Source organism: Colossoma macropomum, unplaced genomic scaffold, assembly GCF_904425465.1.
Source record: "Colossoma macropomum unplaced genomic scaffold, Colossoma_macropomum, whole genome shotgun sequence".
NCBI lineage: Eukaryota > Metazoa > Chordata > Actinopteri > Characiformes > Serrasalmidae > Colossoma > Colossoma macropomum.
The window spans coordinates 12,224,851-12,252,475 of NW_023494798.1; the positions used below are offsets into that span (position 1 = coordinate 12,224,851).

Genomic DNA, 27,625 nt, shown 5'->3' on the forward strand with positions numbered 1-27,625 from the left:
AGCGTCCACTCACGATCATGGACACTTCGAACGGGCACGTGTGTGTGTCTGTGTGTGTGTGTCTGTGTGTGTGTGTGCACATGCATGTGTGCGTTCAAAATCCTTGCTGGGATAAATTCAGTAAAGCCGGCTTCTAAAATTATCTGGGCTCTGAAAACAAAGAAAGCCATTCTAATAATGAAACAGCAGTGAAAGGGAAATGGAGATGAGGAGAAATCAGGCCAGTTAAATAAGATATGTGACTATGGGAATTAAGCTGTCTTTTATCTTTAAGCAAACATCCACCAGCCATGGGGAGCAGACCATAAGATTTGACTAAGTCCCCCACAATAAGACCAAATTACACTACTTTTTTCCAACATTATGCAGCTTAATAGACAATAAAGCAATGGATAAAGAAGACCATTAAGATATTTTGCCCTGATAATGCCTACATGGTGCAATATGAGAGACATGACTGGGCAAACAATGAAGCCCAATGTGCAGCTCCTGGTAATAGAATCACATTGGCAGCCAATTAACTATAAAGCCAACAAACCATTCAGCCAATCAGCTCATTCATTATACACTCAATTAGGCTGGGAATTAATTAAGGGCATAGTGTAACAAGCTTGGGGAAATCAGGTGCACTAGCAGCAAGCATGCGGGTTGTGAAAACTGCACTAAAGCTTATCCTAGTAGAAAATGAAGGAACACTGATCTCTCTTTGTTGCATCCTGACCTTAACCACATGGGACCGGACCCACCATTTGTGCACGGAAGCGGGCCGGGATGGGAGACTGGTTGGACAGCTGCAGCGTCCTTGGGACGTCACTAAGCACTGGGATGGTGCCAAAGTGCAGCTCGGTAGCAGAGAGGGAGATTGCAGGGCCCTGGCCAATGCAAGACAGGAGCAGCTCCTGTGGGAGACACAGAGGAACTGGAGGAGTAAGAGGTCACAGACAGAAGCAGATCACTCCTCTAACTGCTCTTCATCAACATTGTCATTTACTAATGAAGAGAATGAATGATGAAATCATCACGTGGAGCACACATACATATATCAATGGGACACAAATGTACACAAATGGATGTTTAAGATGTTATTTAACAGCTAACTAAACAGGTAAACAAATGCGAAAGGAACTTAAAGTGTGTTTTTGCATCTCAAACACACAGGTTTGTTTTTAAGTTAGAACGTAGAGTCACACACGTGTCACATATGTTCCATATGTAATATATAAGTACAGTACTGTGTAAAAGGTAAAAAAAAGTTCATTTATTTAATTTCCAGTCATAATGACCATTAAGTACAAGTCACTTTTCAGCATCAGGAAAAAAGTAGGAAACATATATTTAACAGAAAATTACACAGAAGCCCCAACAGCTAAATACAATATAATTTTGTTTTGCCTTTATTAGAGCTCCCATGTTTCAAAGAATTACTTGCAGTTTTAAAGAAATCTACTTCTGCTTCATACATTCCAAATATCCCAAACACATTCAGTGATGTTGAGGTCTGGACTCAAGTGGACAGTCTATTGTTCTGAGAATGCCAGCAGCTTCTTTGGTTGATTTGCAATTGTTCTTTTTTGTCTACTTCTTTTTCTCAGTAACAGCTTCTTGATAGTTACAGATTCTTCCAGACTCACAGAGTTGAGTTGTCTATCAAAGATGAAAACTTTAAGTACTGTTTATCTGATGGTGACAGTTTAATTTATTTTCCTTTGACTTTTACCTTTTTTATGCAAGTGGATTATCGGATATCTAATCTGCCCAGAAATATCCCTTGAAAAATGAATAGCTTGTAATTAATTAAAAGTCAAAGTCTACTCCGAAACTTAACCCTAACCTCCGTAAAGAAAAAAAAAATTGAACTTGCTCTTTCAGCTTTAAAGAAATTAATCACGTTGATTTTGTAAATCACTTTACAAAGTCGGAACATCTTTGTCCTGAAAGGTATAAAAAATAAACACACTAATGCTCACCAACGGAGCACCCTGTTGGCCTTGTATGGCAATGAAAGCTCTGAGTTGCAGTTGACCCAATGTTTTGGCCTGGAGAACCAGAGGGATCTGCTCCGTACTGTATGGCTGAATAACTCCTCGTGGATGAGGACTGGAGTACAACAGAGATGGGTTTTCCTCATACTCCTACACACACACATACACACAAAGACACATACACTTACTACAAGACACTAGAGTGGGACACTCACTAATAGTGTGAATCTCTGACCTCACAACAATTCAATGTTGCTACGGTTCTTCAGGAAATAATAAAATTAGCGATGCAAATTTTAGCAAATTCTTTTACCCATAACCGACCGTGAGAAGTTATATCAAATATCAATCAAACACAGAAACTTAAACAGAAACTTCCAGATCAAAAAGCCAACTGGCTGAGCCATATTTGATGCTATTGTAAAATGCTTGATACATACACATTTATTAGCACACACGTAAATTGAATTCTGCATTAATGCACCAAAACATTAAAAATGGAATGTAGTACTTAAAGATGGGCCCGGGCACAAGCATGTATATGAAGCAAACAGTTCGAAACCTGTATTAAACATACCCTATGTAACAAATTGGTTTTGGTTAAACCATGGTGATGACAACTATAATACGTTCATGACGAAATCACTGGAATATATAATGATGGGCTACTGAAAGTATGACATTGTTTGACTTTTTAATTATTTAAGTTAAAAAATTGTATTTACCACTCATTACTAGCCTAAGTTAAAATAAATATAAATGCTAATGTGGGGCTACCTTTGGCTCAATGAACCTCAGTAGCTCCTTTTGTATAATTTTGCATACCAGTGTGTGATTTTCTTACACCGCCAGGTATTATACTTTCTCCCAGAGAACATGGACGAAACAGGTGTCCATCACCTGCAGACGTTTACTTTACTTACAATGTGGAACATCATTGTTGTGCTATGACCTTTCAAAAAGTGGCCCCAAACACCACTATTTTTATATGCATACTTCATTTTCAGTAGGTCTATCTAGCAGAACCAACTGCCTATTACACTCTCACGTGTACAATTCAAAAGTGTTCCTCAACTTGAATTCAAACCCCCTCATCAAGTAGGAACTGTTGTGTATTGGACATTAACTGAAGTGAAATTTATGTTTCTTAACCGATAGCAACAACTGTTTGAAAAACTATTTTTACATTTCAAATTAATTAATCATTCAAATTTGTTTTGCTTAAAAATTAGCTCATTAAATAATATTATAATTGATTAAAATGATTTTAATCAATCTCAAAATTTCGAAATGATGCATTTGAATTACCGCCTTCCAATCAATGCTTTACAATTCATTTTAACAATCCTACAAAAACACCTAAAAACAGGCCAAAGATTTGTGTGATTTGTGCCTTACTAAGGAGTGATAACGGCTACTCCTTTGAGTCAAGGTCTTCTTAACAGTTCCTTTCTTTGACCACAGGTTGCTAAGCTTTCCGTCTGCACATAATGGATTTCTATCCATTTACCTGAGCCAGAAGGCCGTAGCATGCAGGGAGGTCTGTGTCATTGATCAGCTTGACAGACTGCTGATAGGGGTAACCCACAAAGCAGTGCTGAAACTGAAGCACAGAGCTCTCTAGGCGGACTTCAGGAACAACACACCTATAGAGACAGTCAGAAGGGAAAATGTAATCTTCAAGTGTGGACAGTACAAACAAGCTTTGTTTTGTTCATGAGCTTGGATGCCTTACCTGGCCTTGATTGGGAGAGCCAAGACCTCCTCACCCACCCCCTGGACATCCACCACCAGAGCAAGTGTGTACTGCTGCACAGTGTTGGAGCACAATGTAACCTGCAGCACACACACACACACACACACACATAGACATTACTCATACATTTCATGACATACAATTATTATTACATGCTTTACCCTTTGGAAAAGAGTCAGGAAACAGTTTAAAACAATATTAAAGCTAATTGATAGGCTAACATAATATGAATATTTATACAGTTCTACACTAAGATCAGTTGGATACAATGTTCCTTATTTATTTTTGCAGACAGCAGTGTTTTGCCCTAACCAGAGTAGATGCAGAACACCTCACATGATAAAAAGGCTGTACATTTTGCAGTAAACGTGCAGCAGAGAGTTCTTCAGGTAGCAGATTCTGTTCTGTAACCTTGGCTGGAAGCCTGCTGGGCCAGCTGTCATGAGGTGGCACTGGGAGTCATCTGCCTCCTCAGCAGCAGAACACAGCTGCTGACCCCTCATACAGACCCCTCTGCATCACCAGGCCTCATTAGAGCTAGTGCGAGTGACAGAACTGTCACAGATTGGGACCGGTGCACCCAGTAGTCCGACAGGAGACACCCCGAACTTGGAGAGGCCCGCAGACAGCCGGACAGATCCAGCAGATTAGTCCCTCTGAGGGTATGACAGCTAGAGCTGATTGGAAAAGACCACCAGCTGACAGGTACACACAGTGCTGGACAGCCGGCAAAGGAAGCAAGGCGAGATAATCACAGCTTGATGGGGCTAAAGGAGGGGAGTCACCTCTCTCTGAGCTCCTTTCTTTCTTCTGCTCAGTTTTTTTTCATTTTCTCTACTAGAGACAGCAAACGTTTTTTTTTAAACATCTGAGCTGTCCTAAGCTGATTAGGGATTAAAGTTCTGTTCTGCACTGAACGGATTTCAAAATTTGAGGTCTTTTCAGTCAGGAAATTTCCTAAATAAAAGATAAAAAGTAGACTAAAGAGGTTTTTGTCTTGAGAGAAAGCATTGTGTTAGAAAGGGCAGGGAAGACAGTCTCAGCTGCTTTAGGAGGCTTACCTTTGCATATTGAAATCAATTCAAATTTCTTTTTAACTATGGAGTGAGAGAACTGAAGGATCAAGAAAATCTAAACAAAAACAAGAAGTCCTATCGGGAAAGAGCTGAATGGTATTGATAAAATTCAATATTTCATTATTTTCCAAATATATAACAATGTCAACGTATCAGATGATACACTGCATGTCCAACAGTTTGACATTCCTTCTAATTAGCAAATCCAGCTACTTTAAGGTGTACCCAATGCTGAAAAGAATTCGAGCACACTCAGCTTATATAATCTCCATAGAAAGACAATGCCAATAGAACAGCGCATTCCAGAGCAGCTGTATCACCACGGCCAATGCCAACCCTAGGCTAGAGGGGTATAAAGCTCCCCAGCATTGGGCTGTGGGGCAGTCAAACTGCATTCTCTTGAGTGATAGAGTTCCATTGAATACCTCTGGGATGAGCTGGAGTGGCATTTGTAATCCTGAACTAACCATCCAACATCAGAACTTACTGATTAGTACCTCACTAATGTTCTTGTGGCCGAATGCAATCAAATCCTCACAAATCAAATACTGTAGCAAATTTAATACTTCACATCAGAAGAAATGTTAATGAACCTGTGCTTTCTGATTCTAAGAATGCCTTACAAACCCGAAATAGCTTTTTTGATGATATATCGCTCAGCATTATACCTGGATGTCCACTTGGCTCTGAGCACGGATGGTGCCTGAACTGGGTGTCACTTTGAATTCTCTGGGCCTCTCGGATACCTTGTCTGCTGGCCTCCACTCATTCCTGTCCAGCTGTGAGACCTGCTCCATGCTGGTCACACTGTCCCTCCCCATGCCATCTCCAGGGATCCGCAGGCCAAAGCTCATTGGTACCAGTGAGGTATTGCTAAGCCAGCAGGTCAACATGTTCGGAAAGCCTGTGAATTCAATATGGACAGAGAGGGCAAAAATAGCGAGTAAATAATCAAGACAACCTTGTAATTGGCAGAAAACAGAACATGGCAGAGGCACTGGGGCTATTGGTGAAAGGGAAAGCATTGATCATCTTGATTAATGAAGTCCAAAGTTCGTTTACCAAAGGACACCTCGCCAAAGTTGAGCTCCGGGACACTGAAGTGGAACGTCGGGCCCATTACACACCCCCTGCCACACACAAAAGGACAGAGAGAGGCACCCATTAAAACTACTCTCCACACTGCCCACTGAGAAGTGAAGGTCACTGGACATGCAGCATAAAAAGTAATTAGCCAAAAGTATGAAGGACCTGCTGAAGAAAAAAGCAATAGAGAGAGAGGGTGAGAGAGAGAGAGAGTTAGGCAAGGGAGAAAAACAAAATTGATCTATTTTGTGCATGACAATACAGAGCGGTGCTTCCATAGTCCCTGCTTTCAGCATTTTCAGTGGTAATCCATCTTACTCAGTACAAAGTGCCAGGCAGGGTAAGTATACTGTACAGTCTTCATCAACCTCTGGCTTACTCATTAGATTCAGGTGCAACCCTTACAGATTCTTTTAATCTGCATAACAAAAGGCTCAAATCCAGACAGAGCAAAGAAGGAGAATGGGGAAGATGTGAAGGTAATGTTAAACAGGTCCTGGTCCGGACACGTAAAACAGCAAAACAAAAGTGGTTTCTTGAGGTACAAAGGGCTAGAAATTGATTAGTTGGGGGTGAAAGGGAGACAAATACCTGAAGGTGAGGCTGAGAGGCTGGGAGTTCCCCACCACAGTGAAGTGAAACTCTTCAGAGAACGTGCCCAGTTTGTCTGAGGAGAAGCGGACCTCCAGAGCATGGCAAGCCCCAGCTGGCACCATTCCCTCAGTAGAGTTAAATGAAAAGCACAATCCCATAGCTGTACTGGGAGGCATCAGTCTGTATGGGGCATCTATAAGCCCCTTATTGCTTACAAGCACCTAGGGGAAAGGTAAAAGCAGACACAGCACTGAATCTCACCTGTGAGAGGATCTACTGGACCACATGAAACTTCGTAAGGTCATTTTCTCAGTGCCACACAAGACACACTAGACTTGTGTGTTTTGATTTACTCTTTGTATGGCATATTATGTGTCATTTGATGGCCAAATCTCTGGATAGATACTCAGATCAGTTACAGAAAAGCTGGACTTATGTTACACATACAGAATACCTCCAAGGCAAACCCTCAGGCCAAATCAGATTTGGTTAGTTTGCAGCTTCCTTTACAATTACACTAATGCAATCCTAAATACCTCTGAAAAGAAAAGGACCAATCTGGGCAAGCAACACAGTTTAAATAATTCAATGTCAAGGGTATTTGACCTGTGCCAAAAATCTGCCTTTACAGAGACATAATGAAAGCGTCTTTTAATTATTCATCAGCTGCTGAATTAACGCTAAAGTAATCCATAGATCATCGCCAGCAACAGATGGACTCAAGTTGATGCCTCCACTCAGTGTCTTTGAATGGTGAATTGGTAAGCACTAGGCTTCTGTCACTGCATGCACTCCATCTCCTGCAGAGCTCTATGCAGGGCTCTGAGTAATGATGTGGGCATGGGAGATGATAAGAGATGTGGTGTCTATAGGGCCAATGGGACAAAAAGCAATGGGACAAATTCAGATTCATGATAGATTCATCGCCTTTAAAATAGAACTGAGTCAAACAGTATGCTTTATTGTTATTGTGTGGTATTGAAACTCTGTTCTTCAAACAGTTGAAAACATGCAATGAGGTTAAAAAAAACCTTTGTATTACATGATTCTGTTAGATAAAAGAAGCTATAAATAGTTTTATGTGCCTTATATGTCTCAAACATCTACTCATGTCAAAAATACTGGATCTACAACCATGTGTCAGAGATACAGAAAAGCAAGAATTGGTTTACCTATAGAACTCTTGTTTTCCAAGAGAGCTGTTGTACAAATACTTTAATTCAGCAAGTTTCCATTATGACCCTCTACACATAGCTAAAACGCTGTGCATCATAGTTAGTACATAGTATCAATTATTGCACATCTTGCACATCAGGACACTCCACACCTAGACATTTTAGACACTTTTATCTCAGTACCAATATTAGGGGTGCGGGAAAAAATCGATTCTTAGATGCATCACGATGCGGACGTGAACGATTCTGAATCGATCCATTCAACGTCAAAAATCAATTTTCTAAATATTTAATTTATAACGTAATGTTGACGGAACGCAAAGGGCGGAACTTGGAAGAGCAGAAGTGCAGCGCCCGGACAGTCTGTGGCGGCACATAACAAAAACACAAGTGGAAGAGCGAGAAATCCGACCGGCTCCCTCTGCATCAAAAGCCAGGTTAGATCAGGAGTCACAACCCAAATGTTAAGAAGAGCCATTTTGTCCTTTCAACAAAAATCAAACTACCTTCGGAGCCGCAACATTTAATGTCCAGTATGTCTCAGTATGTGTTAATGTCCTAGTATAGACTAAACAATATAAACGAAAACACGGACTTACTCTACTCTGCTTTAAGCTTTAGCTATAGCCACTTTTCTTCCAACTTCGCCAGTAACTTTTCCTCAAAAGTTGAATAGTTTCTTGTAAAATGTCTTTCAGCTTTCGGCTGTTTTACGAGGCTGATGTCGCTTCTCATTCGCCAGCTTCTTGCTGAATTTTCCCGTTCCACCTTAAATTCTGACTGAGGCGCCGATGGTAAATGCGGCACCATTTAAGGTGGAACGGGAAAATTAGAAAGAGAAGCGACTTCGTCTTCGCATCTTTTTAGTGTTTGACAGTCTCTCGTTGCAGATTTAACGTATCAGGAAACCAACTATGTTGCTTATAAATGCTAATAAGTCCATTCATCTCCAAATGTTCGTCTGTCTTTCTCTTTTCCTTTTTCGTTCGCTACTGGCCAGGCGAAACCTCGTTGCTAGGTAAACTGCAGTCTGCATGCCAATTCTCAGTCGTTCCGAAACAGGGCTTTCGCGCTATGTTGCACACGGCCCGTCTCAAAGATACTTTACTGACACAGTGACCCCCCCGCCCCTCCGTCTCCACCACGAGACCAAAACCGAAGTTATAAAATCACTAAAGAAAACGGGTAGGACGGCTATAATGTGCTGCGTGGACAGCGCATTTTATCACAGGTGAGTGGCAGCAGCGTCTCCAAACAAAAGCAGTGAATGAGAGCCTTCTAGTTCACTTGCCACATCACTTCCATTTGTTTTATTAATAAAAGATATTGGACATAAATGCATTATGGATCATTACAAATACATAGCTTTAAAAGTACCAAGTCCTCAGACAGTAAGAACATAGAAATCATGTATAGAAAAAAAAGATGCATCGAGATGCATCGATAATCGTTTTGTAATCGCATTGCAGCCCTCTGAATCGAATCGAATCGTGAGGTGCCTAGAGATTCCCACCCCTAACCAATATATGCACATATTTATTCAGTATTGTCATTATATGCTGTTACCTGTGCCTCCTTGTACATTCATTATTGCACTGCCTTTTTATCTCAGGTTATAGATCTTATTGAATATTTTTGTATATTTCTATTTGTATATATGCCTGTAGATAGTTATAGGTTTTATTATTATAACTGTCCTGTGTTGTGTGACAGCTACTGGCTGCTACATTTCCTTTGGGATCAATGACGTATCTATCTATCTATCTATCTATCTACAAAGTGAAACTTTTAGCCTCTTATCCTTATAATTCTTCTTCTTATTATTATTATTATTATTACAGGGAAAAAACAGAGATACCTCATAGCTGTGCTTGGACCCAATGAAGATGCTCCCCATGTCCAGCTGATCAAAGTTAAACTGCAGTTTGGGCCCTATGCCCTCTCCCTTTATACGCAGTGGTAAACGGGCCTCTCTGCCTGCATGAGAACAAGGAGGATAATAGATTCAAGGTAAATACTGCAATATGAAGAAGAGGTGCCTGAAAAAACACATCAATAAATTGTAACAGCAACAATATTGGTTTAATATTGTGTGGATTCTGTTGATTAAAAGTTGTGTATCACATATGGTTGACAAGGTAAATGCATAATTTTTAATCAACAGTGAACACAGACATGACAGTGAGGATTTTTGCCACTAGCAATGTTAAAACACTCTGACTTTTATTTAGGTCACCATCCATCGTTGAAAGTATTCTCTGGCAAACATACAAATAAACACAAATGAGAGCTCTCCTATGACAGATGGGCTTACATACACACATGGAAATCAGTCGGCGAGTCAATATAAAAGAAGCAGATATTTCACAGATTTTTTTTTATCCCCATAAATTCATAGTTAGCCACTACCTGTGACGTCACAGTACACAGTGTGTTGGTAGAGTCTGGCTTCTTGGGGTTTGAAGATGATGCTGATTTCCGCTGTCCGGTTTGGCCAGATGTCCCCCTCCTATAAACAATGAAGAAAGACATGTCAACTCAAACACGGCAATCTTTCCACTCCACTAGACGCACAGCTAAAAACTGCACCCCAGGCAGTTCATCTGTTTCTGGATTTGGGTGTGGGCTCAGTGGAGCATTGTTACAAATGTGCGCTAATGCACTAACGAAGGTCAACTGATCAAAAAGTGTATTTGCAATTTTTCACACCACATGATTAGCTAGTTTCGATTAGGTACAACAACATAACTCAATAAACCTGCTCAGCAGTGAAGCATTTTAAACTGTAAACTCTAACATAATGTAGTGAGTCTAAATAAAGATCACTACAGTTTCTCACTTGGGAGTTTGGCCACAGATCTGTAAAGTTTGTCCAACCTACAAACATCAATTCCAAAAAAGTTGGAACTGTATGTCAAATGCTAATAAAAACAGAAAGCAGTGACTATTAAATCTATTGGCCTGCATTAAAATAAAAATAATACATTAACACAATGTTATGTTTTGATGTAACACAATATGATGTTTTTGCTTATGAACCTTTTTCCCAAAAATATATGCTCACCCAAATTAAATGGCTGCAGAACATCCCAAAAAAGTTGGGAAAGTAGTATGTTCACCACATTTCCTTTTAAGAACAGTTAATAATCATTTGAGTACTGAAATCAATTTTCGAATGTTCATTCATTATATAGGTCTTCAGCTACATATCCATACAGAGCCTTCTTTCTCATATTTTGTGCTTAATAAACACTTTCAATGGGAGAAAGGTCTGGACTGCAGGCAGGCTAGTCAAGCATACACACTCTCTGATTACGCAGCCATGCTGTTGTAACACATGCAGAATGTGGCTTGGCGATGTCATCTTGCAATAAGCATGGAACGTCACTGAAAAAGACACTGTCCAGAAGGCAGCATATGTTGCTCCAAAATACTGTATATATCTTTTAGCATTCATGCTACCTTCACAGATGTACAAGTTACCCATGCCATGGGCACGATACACCCCCCATACCATGACAGACCCTGGCTTTTGAACTTCACGCTGGTAACAATCTGGATGGTCCTTTTTTTCTATGGCCTGGAGAACACAAATCCATTATTTCCACAAACAGTCTGAAAGGTTTGACTTATCAGACCAAAATACACATTTTCACTGTACATCAGTCCATTTCAGAGGAGCACGAACCCAGAGAAGTCTGGATGTTTTCTGGACGTTATTGATATATGACTTGCACTATGCCTAATACCGTCTTCACTTGCATTTGTAGATGCAGTAATGTACGGTGTCAATTAACAATGGCTTATTAAAGTATTCCCATGCTCATGTGGTGATATTCATCACAAAAGCAGTACTGTCTGAGGGATCTAAGGTACAAACACTCAACTGTGGTTTTCGTCCTTGCCCTTTACACACTAAGATTTTTGATGATATTTTGCAATGTAGAGAGTGAAATACCGAAAATCCTTTTAAACAGTTGTTGAAGAATGTTGCTCTTAAACTGCTGTGTTAATCCCTGAAGAATTTTTGGCAAGGGCTGAGGCTTGATCCATTCTTTCTCATAAACATCTGGACCTTTCCTGAATGCTGATTTCCTTTAATGGACCCAGGTATGATTGCATTACCTGTTTAAGATGGTTTTTGAACATTTCACAATGTTTCTAGTCTTAAATTGCTCTTGTCTCAACTTTTTTGAATCATCTCGGGGATGATTTAGGCATTTTAGAAGCATATATTTACAAAAACCAGTGAGGCTGATAAGGTAAAACATTTAATATCTTTGTACTGTTTTGTTTAAACATAGGTCAAAGTGGTTTTACAAATGTTTTTATTTGTCTTTCACGTACTATCCCAACTTTTTGGAAATTAGGGTTTCTAGTAGTAGTTTATAATTAATATATAAAGCAGTTGGCTGCATTAACACACGCATACACATTGCTCACAAGGCCATGGCACACAGCCCTTTGGTTCACAACTAGTGCTGGAGAAGTCAACAGTACTTCAGTAGTTTGTGGTCAGCAGCGGCCCTGCAGAACTCTGACAGCGCGGCCGTGATTCTGCTTACCCAGCATGCGAGGGGGAGGGGCATTCACACTTAAGCAGAAGCCATACCAGACCTGACAGGGTGGCATTCGGGGGAGTCATCACCTCCCCTCTCTCCGCCCTGTGGGGGTGTGGGTGTATGTTACGGGTGTATAGGGACAGATAAGGCGGGGTGTCTTCGAGAGCTATGAGAATGGATGAGAAAGACAGAGTGTGGCTGGATCTCCAGAGGGACTGTCTCTACCCATCGGTCATAGCCGGAGGTGAGTTAAGGTTAAGATTCTGATCCAAGGCTGTGACTCAGCGCTCTGCAACTGGGTGTATGCGAGGGAACACTTTTCTCCTCCCTCCTTTCTTTCCTAGTTGCCCTATAGCTTTCTCCTTTTCCACACTATGTTTCACATACAACACCAGAGGTAAAAACAGCACTGAAAGTTTAGAGTATGGTGATGTAGAGCACATAACAAAATGCACTTAAAGCTACACACATTTCAAGGAAAACTAATAATATATATTACCTAAAATATACTGAAAAGATACATACAACTGAAAGTGGAATATAAAATCCTAGCTTCTAAAAATTTTCTTAAGCAAGTACAGACAGTTTGTTAGGTACACCGTCTCCGTACCAGACGCCGTAAGCTCCCAAAGAGCATCTGGTAAAAAATTTAATGATGTAATTATACAATTTATGGCCATTATTAAAACCCCTTACATGACCAGGGCCTGCTGACGGACCCAAAGTTTTATTACACACTTCTATAACCTAAGAATAGCTCAGCTAGTTTACACTGAAGTCCCTGTAGTTACAGAATAATAAGCTGTAGTATGTAATAAGCCTGGGGTTTTTAAGGGGTTAAACGATTCTGTGCTACACAGGCTTTTTTTGGTACAGGCTTAAAATTATGGCCCAATCACAACCAGAAAACTGTTGAAAACAACCGCACATGCTTTTAACACAATCTTCTTTATCATTTGCGCAGGAAATTGGATGACACAAGACTAACTGTGTGTAATATCTGTAGAACTTTGTTGTGAGTGGTGAGAATTTCCAGTGCAGGCCTGCTGGACAGTGCCGCAGTGTATGTATGAATGGGCGTTGTGTGAAAGTTGTAACAGTCACACCCCTGCGTTACTCATGTCACCCACCGTGTGTGGAAAAAAGCACTGATTCGTAGGATGAAGCGGCACTGGAGTGTTTTCGGAGTCAGAAGAGACGCTCAGACTTCCTCAAAAAGCCAGTCCACACTCTGGGCAAAATCATGCCCCACCACTACCCACTCCACACCACTCACATACTCCGCTGCCTGTACACCTATCCAGTAGCTGTGCTTTGGTCTTCAGAACAGCATCGATTCTACAAGATGCTGAGTATATTGTTGGAAGTGTCCATCAGAGTGTGGTTGAACTGTAGTCATGAAAGAATAAACTTGGTCAGCAACAATGTTCAGATTTGCCGTGCCGTTCACACGTGCTTCAGTGTGTGCCAGATCATTCCCCACACCATCACTGTGCCACCAACAGCCTGTACTGTTGATATCAAACATGATGGCTCTATGGACTGCTGCTTGCCAAATTCTGAACTTTCAATTAGCATGATGCAAAAGGAACCTGGAACCCAGTTTTGATGCTTCTGTGCCCACTGGAAATGTGCTTTCATGTTGTTCTCTGACAAAAAGACATGGGTGTTGTAGCCTCGGTCTTTGTTGTAGCCTATTTGATCTGTCTGATCAGTGGTGCTTTCTAAAACCTTCTGCACATCAATATTAAACTTGATCTGAATGTGATTTGCCTGGTGGAGGTACATAATTCTGCATAATTCTCCGATTTTTCAAAATATCAGCACAATTAAATCGTTTAGATGTAAAGAAAGTCAATCAGAGTGATTTTATGTGAAATGCTCTGTTCAAGTGAGACTTACAAAGCTTTTAATGCTTCTAATGCACAAAAAGTTATTACATGAAATGGTTATGATTACACTGCCTGATGCATGAGATACTGTTTAACATAGTTGCGATAGAAGATTTTGGCCAAAAATATATTTTAAATCTATTTGTGGTGGAGGTACATGCAAATGAGTCGAAATAGTCCCCGAAGAAAAGTTACTTTTTCAGATGTACCACTGTTGTACATTTTTCAGCATTTCATACAAAACCTCAGAAGTAACATGGAGGTTTACTGGCTGGGTAAAGTGTTGTAGACATTGTGACCCTTGGTTCCTATCACTATTGTAATGAAATCCAAGTTGGTAAGTTTCTCTAGAATGGAGAAACTCTTAATTCAAACAATTCTGAATTACATTATTTACATCTCAATTATTGAATTATGTAGTAATTATGAAAAGTCAGTGGTATTTCCCTGTAACATGCCTGATGGTAGGACCAGCACACTTTATGCCAACTATCATGAAACACCCAAAGGTCACTGATTTTGCTAATTCTAATGCTCAACTGAACATAAACCGAAGCTAAAAATGTTGGTCACCACAGTCACGTGACGTATAACTCATAACGTAAAATATGTGTGAAAGGGGTACCTAAAAAACTGGCAACTGGCAAGAGTATAGTCAGTCAAAATAGAAGACTTTTACATACTATGAAGGGATTCATAGTGATACATGCCACAGCAAGACAGATAGCATGGTTTGATGTGGACAGTGTCCTGGATTTGATTGTTAAGGGCAGTGGGGGAGGAGAAGATGGACAGGTGGTTCATCAAAGTGCTGAGCTGGTATCCTCTAGAACAGAGTAAACTACAGAGACACATCTGTCTCTGTCACCCAGGACCGAAGCCCTAGATGAATGAGAGAATGATAGAACAGGCACAAATCCAAAACTGCTGGAGACAAAACTCAACACTCTCTCCCACATAAAAGCCACACACATTATTCTAGACAAGAAACAGACGCACAGTGAAAAAATGATGCTTATAAAAAAATCAAATGCAGTTTTACAAGTAAAATGCTAAATGCACTGCCAGGAAGCTGTACGTTTATACATGCACACACTACGACGAAAAAATCTCCATTCATAATTAGCAACACCATTCAGTCACATACTGTGCCGGTCATACTGACCCACATACAGAAACCTCTCAGCTAATTAGTGACATCTTCCACATGATGTAAGTTGCTGTGCTGTGTTGTGAGATGAGTTTGGTTTATGCCATATGTTTAGGCATATGGTTGAACAGTACATAGACATCGTAGCCTTCAGATTTAATTGCTTGTTGTGTACTTCTGCATGGGGGATGGAGTGAGAATCAGAAAACAGAAAGCAGAATATCCTAAAAGGATGTTATGTGTTTAGACATGATTTGTGTGTGATGTTGTAGGAACAATTAAAGCCCAATACATCAGCTGGCCAATAAAATTAACCAATATTAAGTCTATGTAGAATACATTGGTATGGCATGTTTAATACAGCAAGAAACATTATAAAGTTGTATGCGAAAGTCTGTGCTTCCCTGATCAAATGATGTTTTGGTGATGGAGTAATGGAATAACTCAAGTTTGGGGAACGACCATGCCTGAAACTCCTCCTTCTCTCTTCCTACATCCTATAAATACCTTTCCTTCCCTCCTCCTTCTCAAGACAAAATTTCGCACCCCAGCACCTCCCTTTCTCCTTCTACATCCACGCCTGCATTCAATCCTTCCAGCAACCAGGTCTTTTAGAACTCCCCCCAAGTTCCTAAGAGTTGTCCTCCTCTCATCCTTTTCCTCTACTCAAGGCAAGGCCCGCATTTGCAAAGTAAAAATAAGTACACATTCTCTACCAAGAACACACATCTGCACATTTTAATACAACATTGTTGTTCATTTGCTGAATTTAACATATTGAAAAAAAAATCAGTTTTATTTTTAGTTAGAAAATCAACATGCTGTTCAAACTTTTGCCTGTAATCACTTTTTTTTTGCCCAATTATCTACACAATCCAATTCCAGCCACTAGCTAGGTCTCCCCATCAAATGTTGCTACCAAATTGGGAGGGCGCAGCTACCATTTGCTTCCTCTGAGTCACAGGACACCAGCTACCACATCTTTTTAAACTGTTGCTGATGTAATGTCATTGGACAGCTCAACAGGCGAGGAGAACTCTAATTGCCAATTCTGTTACGTCATCTAACAGACACTCATATCACACTGAGTGATGGGCGAAAGGGAGGCCAGTTATACTCTCTTTGACTCCTGGCTATGGATGGCTGTGGCATCGGGAGGAGAAAGCATTTACACCACGTAAGAGCAAATCACCACAAATCCTTTCAATTTCAATTTCAAGTTCAATTTTGGACCATATTAAATCATACCAGCCAACATCACTGGTTACTGGAATATTTAGCTCCTTAGCTCAACATTAGTGACAATATTTTCACGCAGAAATCAATGGAAATAGTGGGAGGTGTGTGTGGTGTGTTTGTGTATTAGACACCTGGGGCTCTATGATGATGTGCTGGTCACTGAAAGCTAGGCGGTCCTGACGGAGATGCTTGCGCCGTTGCTGAAAGGTGCGCGAGAGCAGTGAGAGGCGGTCGCGCAGAGTGGGATCAGCATCACATTCAGTCAGAAACTGCTCCATCTCATCCTCTTCCTCCTGCTGCAATTCTGAATGGAACCTAGAGACAGAGAGAATGAGCCAGATCGAAACATGACAGTCAGACTGCTTCTCTAGGGAGAGAGCATTCCAGTCCCCTTAAGCGAAGCAGCTTTTTGACAGATTCCATTAGCAACATGAACAAGACAGTCTTAAGATAAAATTATCCACAAACCCACTACTCAAACTGTCAGGACTGAAACCCCTGTGTGCAAAAGCACAGACACAGCTCTGGGAATCTAAAATCTAAAGCTAATCCTGCTGTAGCCTGATAAACCTTAGTTTGTGCTGCTCCTCTTCCTCCTCAGTGGCAAAGCTCTTCCACTGATAATGCACTATGGTGTCACTTCTATTCAGGATGGCCACTGTGCGCTGGTTAGCCATAGTGATGTACGTCTTCTCCACCAGCACTGAGTTCTTGTCCAGTCTTACATTGACATCTGTGGAGGCTCCATACAAACTGAGGTAGACATCCTCTCCTGAAAGGGAACATGAATCGATCACACAGGTCCAAAATTAACCACAACGCTTGATTTATCCTCGATGGACACAACAAATGAACAAATATATCTGAAAGACTGATTGAGAAGGGCAAATAACATCTGTGTTTATGTAAAATCTAAACTGAATGCTCTAAAGGGAGGAAAGGTTGGAACTGTGGACTATTACAGATTGTAATGTCTTTTACTTGGTTACCAAGATGGCGCTGTTGCCTTTTGTTGTGAGCTGGCACTTGATCAATTTAAACAAAGGAGCTCTCCAGGGGCATACGGTCATATGACTCCACAGCAACAGGAACAACAACTTCAAAAAGTGGAATTGAAAATGAGGGCTTAAGTCAGAATGTAAATCCCAGCATTTTGATTCGTTTTGGATGGTTTGGCTACATTCAAAGCAGCAGCTTTATGCTTGACCAGATATCATGACCTTAACAAAACAATGATGACTAAGAAAACACGCTCACACCCCTGCACACAAATTGGAAAGAAGTATTCAAATAAAAGCGTAGGGCAGCTCTCATTTTCTCTTAGGTGCTGGCGGCAGGTGTAAAAAAATGGACCAGAGTGAATGAGGGAAAAAAAGCGTTTGTCTCCTTGAGGTCCCCAACAAGAGGTAATATATGCATAGTGTTATTCATTTTTCATAGTTTTCACAGCCAGATGAAATCAGTCCATCAACAGAAGCCAACAGGGCAGCACTGCCAGCTCTCAGCTGATTGACAAACACTTGGAGAGAGAGTGTGTGTGGTGCGGAGGGGGACAGACACCCAATTCCTCTAACAACCCTCCCAGGTTTGAGAAAACAAATTTACAAACAGCCTGCAGGTAAAAAAACTTTGCCATACACATGACATGATGGATGGATAGGAAGACAAGTGATAGATTGATTTGTTGAAAACTGGGTATCCAATTTGGTTGATGGGTAGACCAAATTGTCAACTAATTCACAAATACGTGAGATGACTTGAATATATGACTTCAAGTCAAAGACTTTTTACACATTCAGCCACGTTTCGGCAGTCATTCGACTTTTGGTAACAAGTTCACAGTGCAACACATGGATAAACAATGCCGGATCAACATGGATCTAAGGCGTTGTTGCCCAAGGAGATGTTTCCATGCTGTCTGGAACATTCCTCTCCTCTGCAGGACATTCGCGATGCATCTCACTTGCTGTTTCACACATGACTGCACATTTCTCCACTTAACGCATTGCATAAGACATGCACATGCACCAACTGAGCTGTGCTGTATGTTCACACAAGTACTACATGTATTGGGCAGGGAATACATTTATTTTTCTCCACCATCAAGTTCTCTCTCGTGGCTCTATTCTACAGAGGCAGTGGCACAAACAGGGAGGTCACCAGAGGCCTGAAAGATGATCATTTGACTGTCGCTAGGGGACGGTTTGGTATCAGGTGTAACACACCCCAGCACCCTCCAACCCCTATCCTGCTTATGTTTTCTCATGTTCAGGAAAAGATGTCCGCTCCAGCACGCTGTGACTTGAAAGGCTGTTTTCAATGCAAGACACAGAACGACCTTCCACATGCACAGAGATTTCATTGTAGCTTCTTTCAAAGGAACAGAACATAAAGGACGGTTGTGTGTGTGTGTTTTTAATCTCCCAAAGGAAACATCCCATGGCAAATAATCACTGCAAGTAACAACCAATTTATTTGTCCAACTACAATCCCAAAAAAACTTCACCAAAGAATCTAAAACCAAGAACGCAACCGAAAAAAGAAGCTCAAATAGTGTTACTTATTCTGTCTGTAGTCCAAACCAATTAATCCACAGTAATTACTGTTGTTGTGATATGCTATTTAAACATAAACAGCATATTACTTAATTAATTGCACTGTTGGTTACATGATTAATTGATTTACACGACCATTCAAAACATCGTGTACCCTGGCCGGGATAGGGTCACCGGGACCTACCCCTGGAGCCAGGCCTGGGGGTAGCGTCCCTCGGCGAGCGCCTGGTGGCCGGGCAGCCCACGTAACCCGGCCGGGCTCAGCCCGAAGAGGCAACGTGGGGGGACCATGTGGGCCCACCACCCGCAAGGTCCAGCATGGGGGAGTGGTGCAGTGCCGTACAGGCAGTGGGAGATTGCAGGGGGGCCCTTGGTGGCCTAGGCCCCTGCGGCAGAAACTGGCTCTTGGTACGTGGAACGTAACCTCACTGGGGGGGAAGGAGCCGGAGTTTGTGCGGGAGGTTGAGAGGTACCAACTAGATATAGTTGGGCTCACCTCCACCCACAGTATCGGCTCTGGAACCAAACTCCTGGATAGGGGTTGGTCCCTCTCCTACTCCGGGGTTGCACAAGGTGAGAGGCGCCGGGCGGGTGTGGGGATACTCACGAGTCCCCGGCTGGCGGCAGTACAGTTGTCCCGGTGGACGAGAGGGTCGCCTCAATGCGTATTAAAATCGCAGAGAGGAAAACTCTGACTGTTGTGTGTGCTTATGCACCAAACAACAGGTCGGAGTATTCGGCCTTCTTGGAGCAAGTGGGCGGGGTTCTGGAAAGGGTCCCAACTACAGACTCCATAGTCTTACTGGGGGACTTCAATGCTCATGTTGGCAATGACTGGGAGACCTGGAGAGGCGTGATTGGGAAGAACAGCCTGCTCCTTGGGTCAAAGGTCAATGATCGACTTTGTTGTCGTTTCATCTGACTTGGGACCATATGTTCTGGACACTCGGGTGAAGAGAGGTGCTGAGCTGTCAACTGATCACCATCTGGTGGTGAGTTGGATCAGATGGCAGGGAAGACTGAGGGTTAGACCTGGTAGGCCCAAGCGAATAGTGAGGGTGTGCTGGGAACGACTGTCGGAGGCCCCTGTTCGGAATGATTTTAACTCCCACCTCCGGGAGAGCTTTTCTCATGTCCCGGAGGAGGTAGGGGACATAGAGTCTGAATGGACCCTGTTCAAAACCTCAATTGTGGAAGCTGCCAGGCGCAGCTGTGGCCAAAAGCTTGTCGGTGCCTGTCATGGCGGTAACCCAAGAACCCTCTGGTGGACACCGGTGGTGAGGGAGGCCGTCAAGCTGAAGAAAGAGGCCTTTAGGGACTGGATGGCCCGAAGGACTCCCGATTCAGCAGATAGGTACCGACATGAAAAAAAGGTGGCAGCTGCAACGGTGGCAGAAGCAAAATCCAGGGCGTGGGAGGAGTTTGGTGAGGCCATGGAAAAAGACTTTCGGTCGGCCTCGAGGAGGTTCTGGACAACTGTCCGGCGACTCAGGAGTGGTCGGGGTGACTGCGCCCAGGCTGTATTCAGCAGGGGTGGAGAAACTCTGACTTCAAATGAGGATATTGTCGGTCGGTGGAAAGAGCACTTTGAGGAACTCCTTAATCCGGGTGACATGCCTCCCTCACGGGAGTCAGGGCCAGAGGCCTCTGGCATGTCAAGCTCCATTTCCCTGGTGGAGGTCACTGAGGTAGTTGGCAAGCTCTTCAGTGGCAAGGCACCGGGGGTGGATGAGATTCGTCCGGAGATGCTTAAGGCTCTGGATATTGTGGGGCTGTCGTGGCTGACACGCCTCTGCAATAGTGCATGGACCTCAGGAACAGTACCCTTGGACTGGCAGACCGGGGTGGTGGTCCCTATTTTCAAGAAAGGGGACCGGAGGGTGTGTGCCAACTATCGGGGTATCACACTGCTCAGCCTCCCTGGGAAAGTCTATGCCAAGGTGTCGGAAAGGAGACTTCGGCCGATAGTTGAACCTCAGATTGAGGAGGAACAATGCGGATTCCGTCCTGGCCGTGGAACAATGGACCAGCTTTTCACCCTCTCACGGATTGTTGAGGGGGCATGGGAGTTTGCCAACCCAGTCTACATGTGTTTTGTGGATTTGGAGAAGGCTTACGACCGTGTTCCCCGAGATATCTTGTGGGAGGTCCTCCGGGAGTATGGGGTGCCGGGGTTACTACTCCGGGCCATTCAATCTCTGTACGCCCGGAGTGAGAGCTGTGTTCGTATACTCGGCATTAAGTCGGACTCTTTCAGTGTTAGCGTTGGACTCCGCCAGGGTTGTGCCCTGTCTCCACTCCTGTTTGTGATATTCATGGACAGGGTGTCAAGGCGTAGCCGGGGTCAGGAGGGCATTATGTGTGGAGGCCGGAGGGTGGCGTCTCTGCTATTTGCAGATGATGTTGTTCTTTTGGCTGGATCACATGGATGCCTCCAGCGCACACTGGAGCGGTTTGCAGCTGAGTGTGAAGCGGTTGGTATGCGGATCAGCACCTCCAAGTCTGAGTCCATGGTCTTAGCCCGGAAAAGGATGGTATGCCCACTCCAGGTAGGGGGAAAGGACTTGCCCCAGGTGGAGGAGTCGGATCGTGAGATCGACCGCAGGCTGGGACAAGCGGCAGCAGTAATGCGGTCGCTGTACCGGACTGTAGTGGTGAAGAGGGAGCTGAGCCGTAAGGCGAAGCTCTCTGTTTACCGATCGGTCTACATCCCGACCCTCACCTATGGTCATGAGCTGTGGGTAATGACCGAAAGAATGAGATCGCGAATACAAGCGGCAGAAATGAGCTTTCTTCGCAGGGTGGCAGGCTACACTCTATTTGATAGGGTGAGGAGCTCGGCCATCCGGGAGGAGCTCGGAGTAGAGCCGCTACTCCTCCGCATTGAGAGGAGCCAGCTGAGGTGGTTCGGGCATCTGATCCGGATGCCCCCGGGACGCCTCCCAGTGGGGGTGTACCAGGCACGGCCTACCGGAATAAGACCCCGGGGTCGTCCTAGGACCCGCTGGAGGGATTATATCTCCAAGTTGGCCTGGGAGCGGCTTGGGGTCCCCGGGAATGAGCTGGAGGAAGTTGCGGGGGAGAGGGTCACCTGGGATTCTCTGCTCTCCCAACTGCTACCGCGACCCTATCTGGACTAAGCGGTTAACGATGATGATGATGATGATGATGATGATGACATACCAGAAAGTGTCTTAATTAATATTTCAAGTTTTTGGGAACACTACAAAGTTATTAAATAATAAGTAACATACTGCTATTATCTAGTTATAGCCATTTCTTGATCAAATACAGACGAGTGCAAAGGTCAACCCCGTATTTATTTGATTTCCAGTCAAAATGGCCAGTACATTTTTCATTTTCCAGCATCAGAAAAAAAATCAGAAAATGTATATTTAAGAGTAAATTACACAAAAGCCTCAACAACTACATATGACATAAAAAATTTCAGTATTTAGTGTGTCCACTCTTTGCCTTTATTACAGTTACCATTCTTTTCAGGAGACTTGTTTTTCAGTTCATTCATTTCTGTAGTATGGCAGAGTGAGCAGAAGACAATGAGACTCATTTTCCAATATCTTCTTTTTCTCAAAATTTTTCTTGAAAAAGGTCCAAAGAAAAAGTCTACGTCAGATTCATGATGTGTTCTTAAATCACAGAACTGCTTGCACCTTTCTGCTCTTGAGTGTGCATAAATTCTGTTCTTACCTAAGAACCAATTCCAAATAAGAAAACACTGGTGAATGTCAGAATCTTCGTGAAAACTGCGTAAGTGGGTTTTAAGAAAAAAATTATTCTTAAGAACGATTGGTGAAGGAGGGCCAATGAGAGGAACACTCGGAGCCTGGAGGACCTGCTGTATAACTGCTGCAGTTATATAAGCATGATACAGTAGCAGTTTGAGGGGCCGCTGTTGGTTAATGCACATTTTAGCAGAGCGGGTACAAAAGGAAGCTGGCACATCTGATATGCCGCGTGCCGGAGTATTAACACTGATGTTCGACTGCTTAGATTCTGTAAGACGGTTTGAAGAGAAATGGGAGGAGAGGGGGGACTGAGAAAGAAAAGGGGTGGGGGTAGAATAAGGCGGAAAAAAGAAAAACTCAGCATCATTATCGCTGTCATCATAGAGCTAACACAGGCAAATGACAGGCAGAGAACAGTCATTTTCAGACGCACACACATACTCACACACACACAGACACCCCACCAATCTTCTGCTTTCATCCTCATCCCCTCGCTGCTTAATTCTGCACAGCCATCACTTTCCACAGCAAGCCAGGGACATTTTTAACCCCTGTCTCTGTGATTGGAGCTTTGGTTGGGTATGTATGTGTGCTGGGGTGGTAGAGTCTTTGATGGGCCACACTGCATCTGGCAGCAGACGGGGAGGATTGTGGGAGAAATAAGGGTGGGGGGAGAAAGGAGGCTCTCTCAGTGCTGCAGATTGTGTGTATGCGTGTATGTGTGTGTGATGTCTTCATCAGCTCATGTAAAGTGCACTCTAAAAAGACTGCAGAGACTCTGCTCTGCACACCAGGATGTCAGAGCCAAACGTTAGCGTGCTCACATGAGGGAGGTACCTTTTTCTGAAAACAACAACCACGAGTTAGAATTCACCCAGATCTAATTAGAACTGGCAGACAGCTTCAAGTAAGCACTAGCATCGCTAATGTATAAAACTATGCAAAAGTCAGACGCCACCCTTCGTTTCAATTTCTGTATGTTATTCATTTTGTCAGCATCTAGAGTAAAAGCAGAAAACATATTTAACAGGAAATTACACAGAAGCCTCACCAAACTCAAAATAATAGCAATATATTCAGTATTTAGTGTGTCCCCACTTTACCTTAACTACAGCTTCCATTCTTTTCGGGTTCCATTCATGTCTTTTTCTCCAGGGATATTTTTCCACACCTCCAAAGTTCAGTCATATCAGTTGGTTGCATTTCGTGCTTCTCATGATAAAAGTAATCTCAAACACATTTAATGATGTTGAGGTCTAGATTCTGGGGTGGTCAGTTCATTGTTCTGAGAACATCAGCAGTTTCTTTGATTTGTAGATGTTTTTCTTTTTGCCTATTTTCTTTTCTCAGTAACAGTTTCTTAACAGTGTTGTCTTCTCAGAGTGAAAGGATGGACAGAAACAGCTGTGAATTTTTTCTGATCTGAATCAAGAGCGGAGCTTGATCTCTCAAAGATGAAAGCTTTGACTGTTTATTGTTTATCTGATGGTGACAGTTTTGGTTGTCTACCAGGTCTTGCACAGTGTTAGGAGTCTCATTTTCTTCATATTTTTAATAATTTATTGAACTCCAGTTTTGTAACCTGCTTTTTACACTATTTTCCTTTCCTCTTCCTAATGCAGGTGAATTATCTTATATCTAATCTCAGAAATCTTCTGAAAAAATCAATAACTTGTACTTAATGGCCATTTTGACTGGAATTCTGAGCAGTATAACCACATCCTAACAAGAATATAAAATCAGTTTCTGCCTCTCACATATTAATGATAGTAGGATTATAAAGAGTTGATTCTACATAAACTCACATATATTAGATCATTACACTGCTTTTACAACAGAGCCCATTCATGTTTTATGGGCTTCAGTGTAAAAGTATTATCACATTATGTTTAACTGCCTAACATTTGTACTAAGTCAAAGTCAAAGTTTATTTACATAGCGCTTTTTACAACTTGCGCTGTCGCAAAGCAGCTTTACAGAAAAATTTGGGTCCGAGCACCCATGAGCATGCCAAGGGCGTCAGTCGCAAGGAAAAACTCCCTAAAAGCAAACGGAAGAAACCTTTAGAGGAGACTTAAATGGGGAACCCACCCTCCTCTGGTTGACACTGGATAGCAAACAGTAACACGAGCAATAATACATTCTATTCTGACTATTACTCCTTTAATTTGGTAAGAGCTCAATCATTTTGCATTCTTTTCCATGTAGTTACTGAATAATAAGGTTTCTAAACAGGGAAAAGCATGGGGATCCAGGTCTGTCTAGAGCAGGAGGAGGAGTTTTACCCTGCAGCAGTGAAGGCTGATTTAACCATGCTCCAGCAATCAGCCAGCAACACAGAAAAGATACATAATGCAAATCATCCTGAAGGTAGACTGCACAGGACAAACAAATAAAAAGATCTGGATGAGGGAAAGAGAAACTGAGAATATATTGCTCACTTCACTATTACCATAGATTACCATGCATTACTGCAGTCCAAAAACAAATGCGGCGGCAGTTCAAGGCTTTCGGGTTTAGAGCAGCATGACACATTTTGCGAATGGTATGAAGACTTGCTTCATTATTCAGTATGTGCTGATGATTATCCACTCTATTTTCATGACATGTTTTGCACAGACTGCTCATCGAGCAACAGAGATGCAAGAGACTGAAGGCACTGGCCCCATGACCTGTGTTTGTTTAGGTTTAATGTATGAATCACACAAATATGTTTTTATTTGTGACTATGCGGCTGTTTTCTTGCATTAGCTATCCCTGCCTGAGCCTTGCCATTTATACAAGATTGAGGCGCTGGCGGCTCCCTCGGCTGCTCTCGTCCCCGAGCAGCGTCCGATAATGAGATTTCGCTTCTGTGTGAACAGCGTTAATGGCAAAGGAGCTAGTAGTAACGCGGCACGCCTTTATTCGAAATGGAAAAAATGGAAGGGACGTTACTTTGCATAGTAGAAACTATTTGTCATAGCAAAGTTAGAAAACGCCTTCGCCTATTTATAACTCTGATTCGCAAAAAACGCATTACACTGTTGTGGGGAATGGGGTAGTTTGAGGGGGGGCAGCTTTGAAGAAGCTGAAGTGTCCCTCGAGAAGCCAAAAGAAAGAGCTTTCACTGTAGGAAGGAGGAGACACACTCCACGCTCGCTGGTGGGGAAGGTCCCTCAGTAGCCGGCGGTTCTGCTGCTCATGGGGCTTTTCTGCTTCTCATGCATATTTCACAGTAAATAGGCAAGAGCCGAGCAGGCAGATGATATGAAGCAAAACAAAAAAAAAAAGGCCCAAAAACATCCTGAAATCTAGGGCGGATTAGCGAGCTCATCCTTGGCCATGCCAGTCAGAGCAGGGACAGACCTTGCTCTTTGTCATAGCCAGCTATTAGTAGTTAAGCAAACATAGCTTCCAGCAGGACTACACAGGCTTCCATAATCCTCTTAAAGCTCACTGCGCAGTTGTTAAGATGAAGAAGACCGAACAAGGCAGTGAAGTTATTACGCGGTTTAGCCGTTCATACTAAATTAAAGGTTTACTCTACAGTATAGAAAATGATTTTCATGGCTAACTTTTATATTAGCCTGGAACTCGGTGTGGCTGCTGTAGCTGGTCCTAAATTACAGGAAGTTATTTTGCAGTAGTATTTACAAACAATGGAATTATAAAAATCCATAGGATAGAGCTTCATTTTATTGCATGCCTGTATTCTTGTTATTGTAGCCTCTTTCTGCAGAGCCCCTATTGGCCATTCCTACAGCAGAATGGGATATCACTTTGAATAAGTTTAATTAATAAGGCAGTATACTGACGGCTCTCTGTGTGAAACGCTGTGACACTGTTGAGCTGCTAGTGAGCAAAGAGGAGTGAAAGGGGAGAAGTGAGAATCCTCTCCTGGGAAAACAATTCATACCCCTACACAAATGACCTTTTTTCACCGCACAGTAAAGCACAGTACAGTTGCAAATCCAAGCCTAGAACTATCTATACCTTGGCCGAACACTTGTATCCATTTTCCATCACACAACAGAACCATGAAATCAGTTCTCTTTAGTTTGTGTGGTATATAATTTCTCACACAAGTAAAGTGTTAACAGTAAACACAAACAATGGTAGCAACAATGGAGGAGCTTCAATTCCTGATTTACTTTTTTCTCTGGGTTTGGTTTTATGTGGGCATCATAGTTAGCAATTCTGGCCATCTAATTCCAATGATGACACCTCAAATAATCTGTGATGATTGTGTTTGACCAATCAACAATTTGTGCCATTACTAAGCTCCACCCATATGTTCCGATTTTACATGCTTGATAGCCATGCAAGAAGGGTAACCAGTAGCATGGCTACTCAAGACAGTATGGTTCACGTGGCCATGGAAATGAGGACAAAATGCATGATCATGGATTTGTAACCACAAAAAGTATGTTTGATGCAATAAAAAACTTCCATAACTGTTGACTTGCTTGCTCACCTATGAAGATCTAATTCACTTCCAATTTTGTAAATCATACACCTTTCAATCTTAACATATATCCATCCATGTAACTGAAGACAAAAAATGCATAAGAGCACAACTGAGGAACCTTCAAAAAAAGATGGAAATTGCATTTTGCAAACGTGAAAATGAGAGGTCACAGAATTCCTTCTCTTTCCTGGTAGCAGGACAGCTATCACAGTTACAGATGAAGGGCTGTACAGTTATCTCCTGTAATGAAGCATGACAGGATCTCATGTGCTACATATGTTTATGGTTAGAGGATAGAGCTGTTCTAGAGCCATTAGCACTATATGTTGAGGAGGCAACTGTTCTGTTCTGTTTTGTGCCAT

General features: G+C 42.5%; 1 protein-coding gene across 1 annotated transcript in view; it reads right to left on the bottom strand.

Annotated features, from left to right (window-relative positions):
* The window catches only part of hydin (HYDIN axonemal central pair apparatus protein), a 110,378-nt gene that overhangs the window by 72,954 nt on the left and 9,799 nt on the right, over positions 1–27,625 (bottom strand). Inside the window, 11 exon segments of the mRNA XM_036585802.1 lie at positions 747–899; positions 1,968–2,132; positions 3,493–3,628; positions 3,718–3,818; positions 5,483–5,718; positions 5,877–5,944; positions 6,492–6,715; positions 9,528–9,646; positions 10,079–10,178; positions 16,644–16,827; positions 17,083–17,284. Coding sequence (XP_036441695.1) covers positions 747–899; positions 1,968–2,132; positions 3,493–3,628; positions 3,718–3,818; positions 5,483–5,718; positions 5,877–5,944; positions 6,492–6,715; positions 9,528–9,646; positions 10,079–10,178; positions 16,644–16,827; positions 17,083–17,284 — 1,688 coding nt within the window.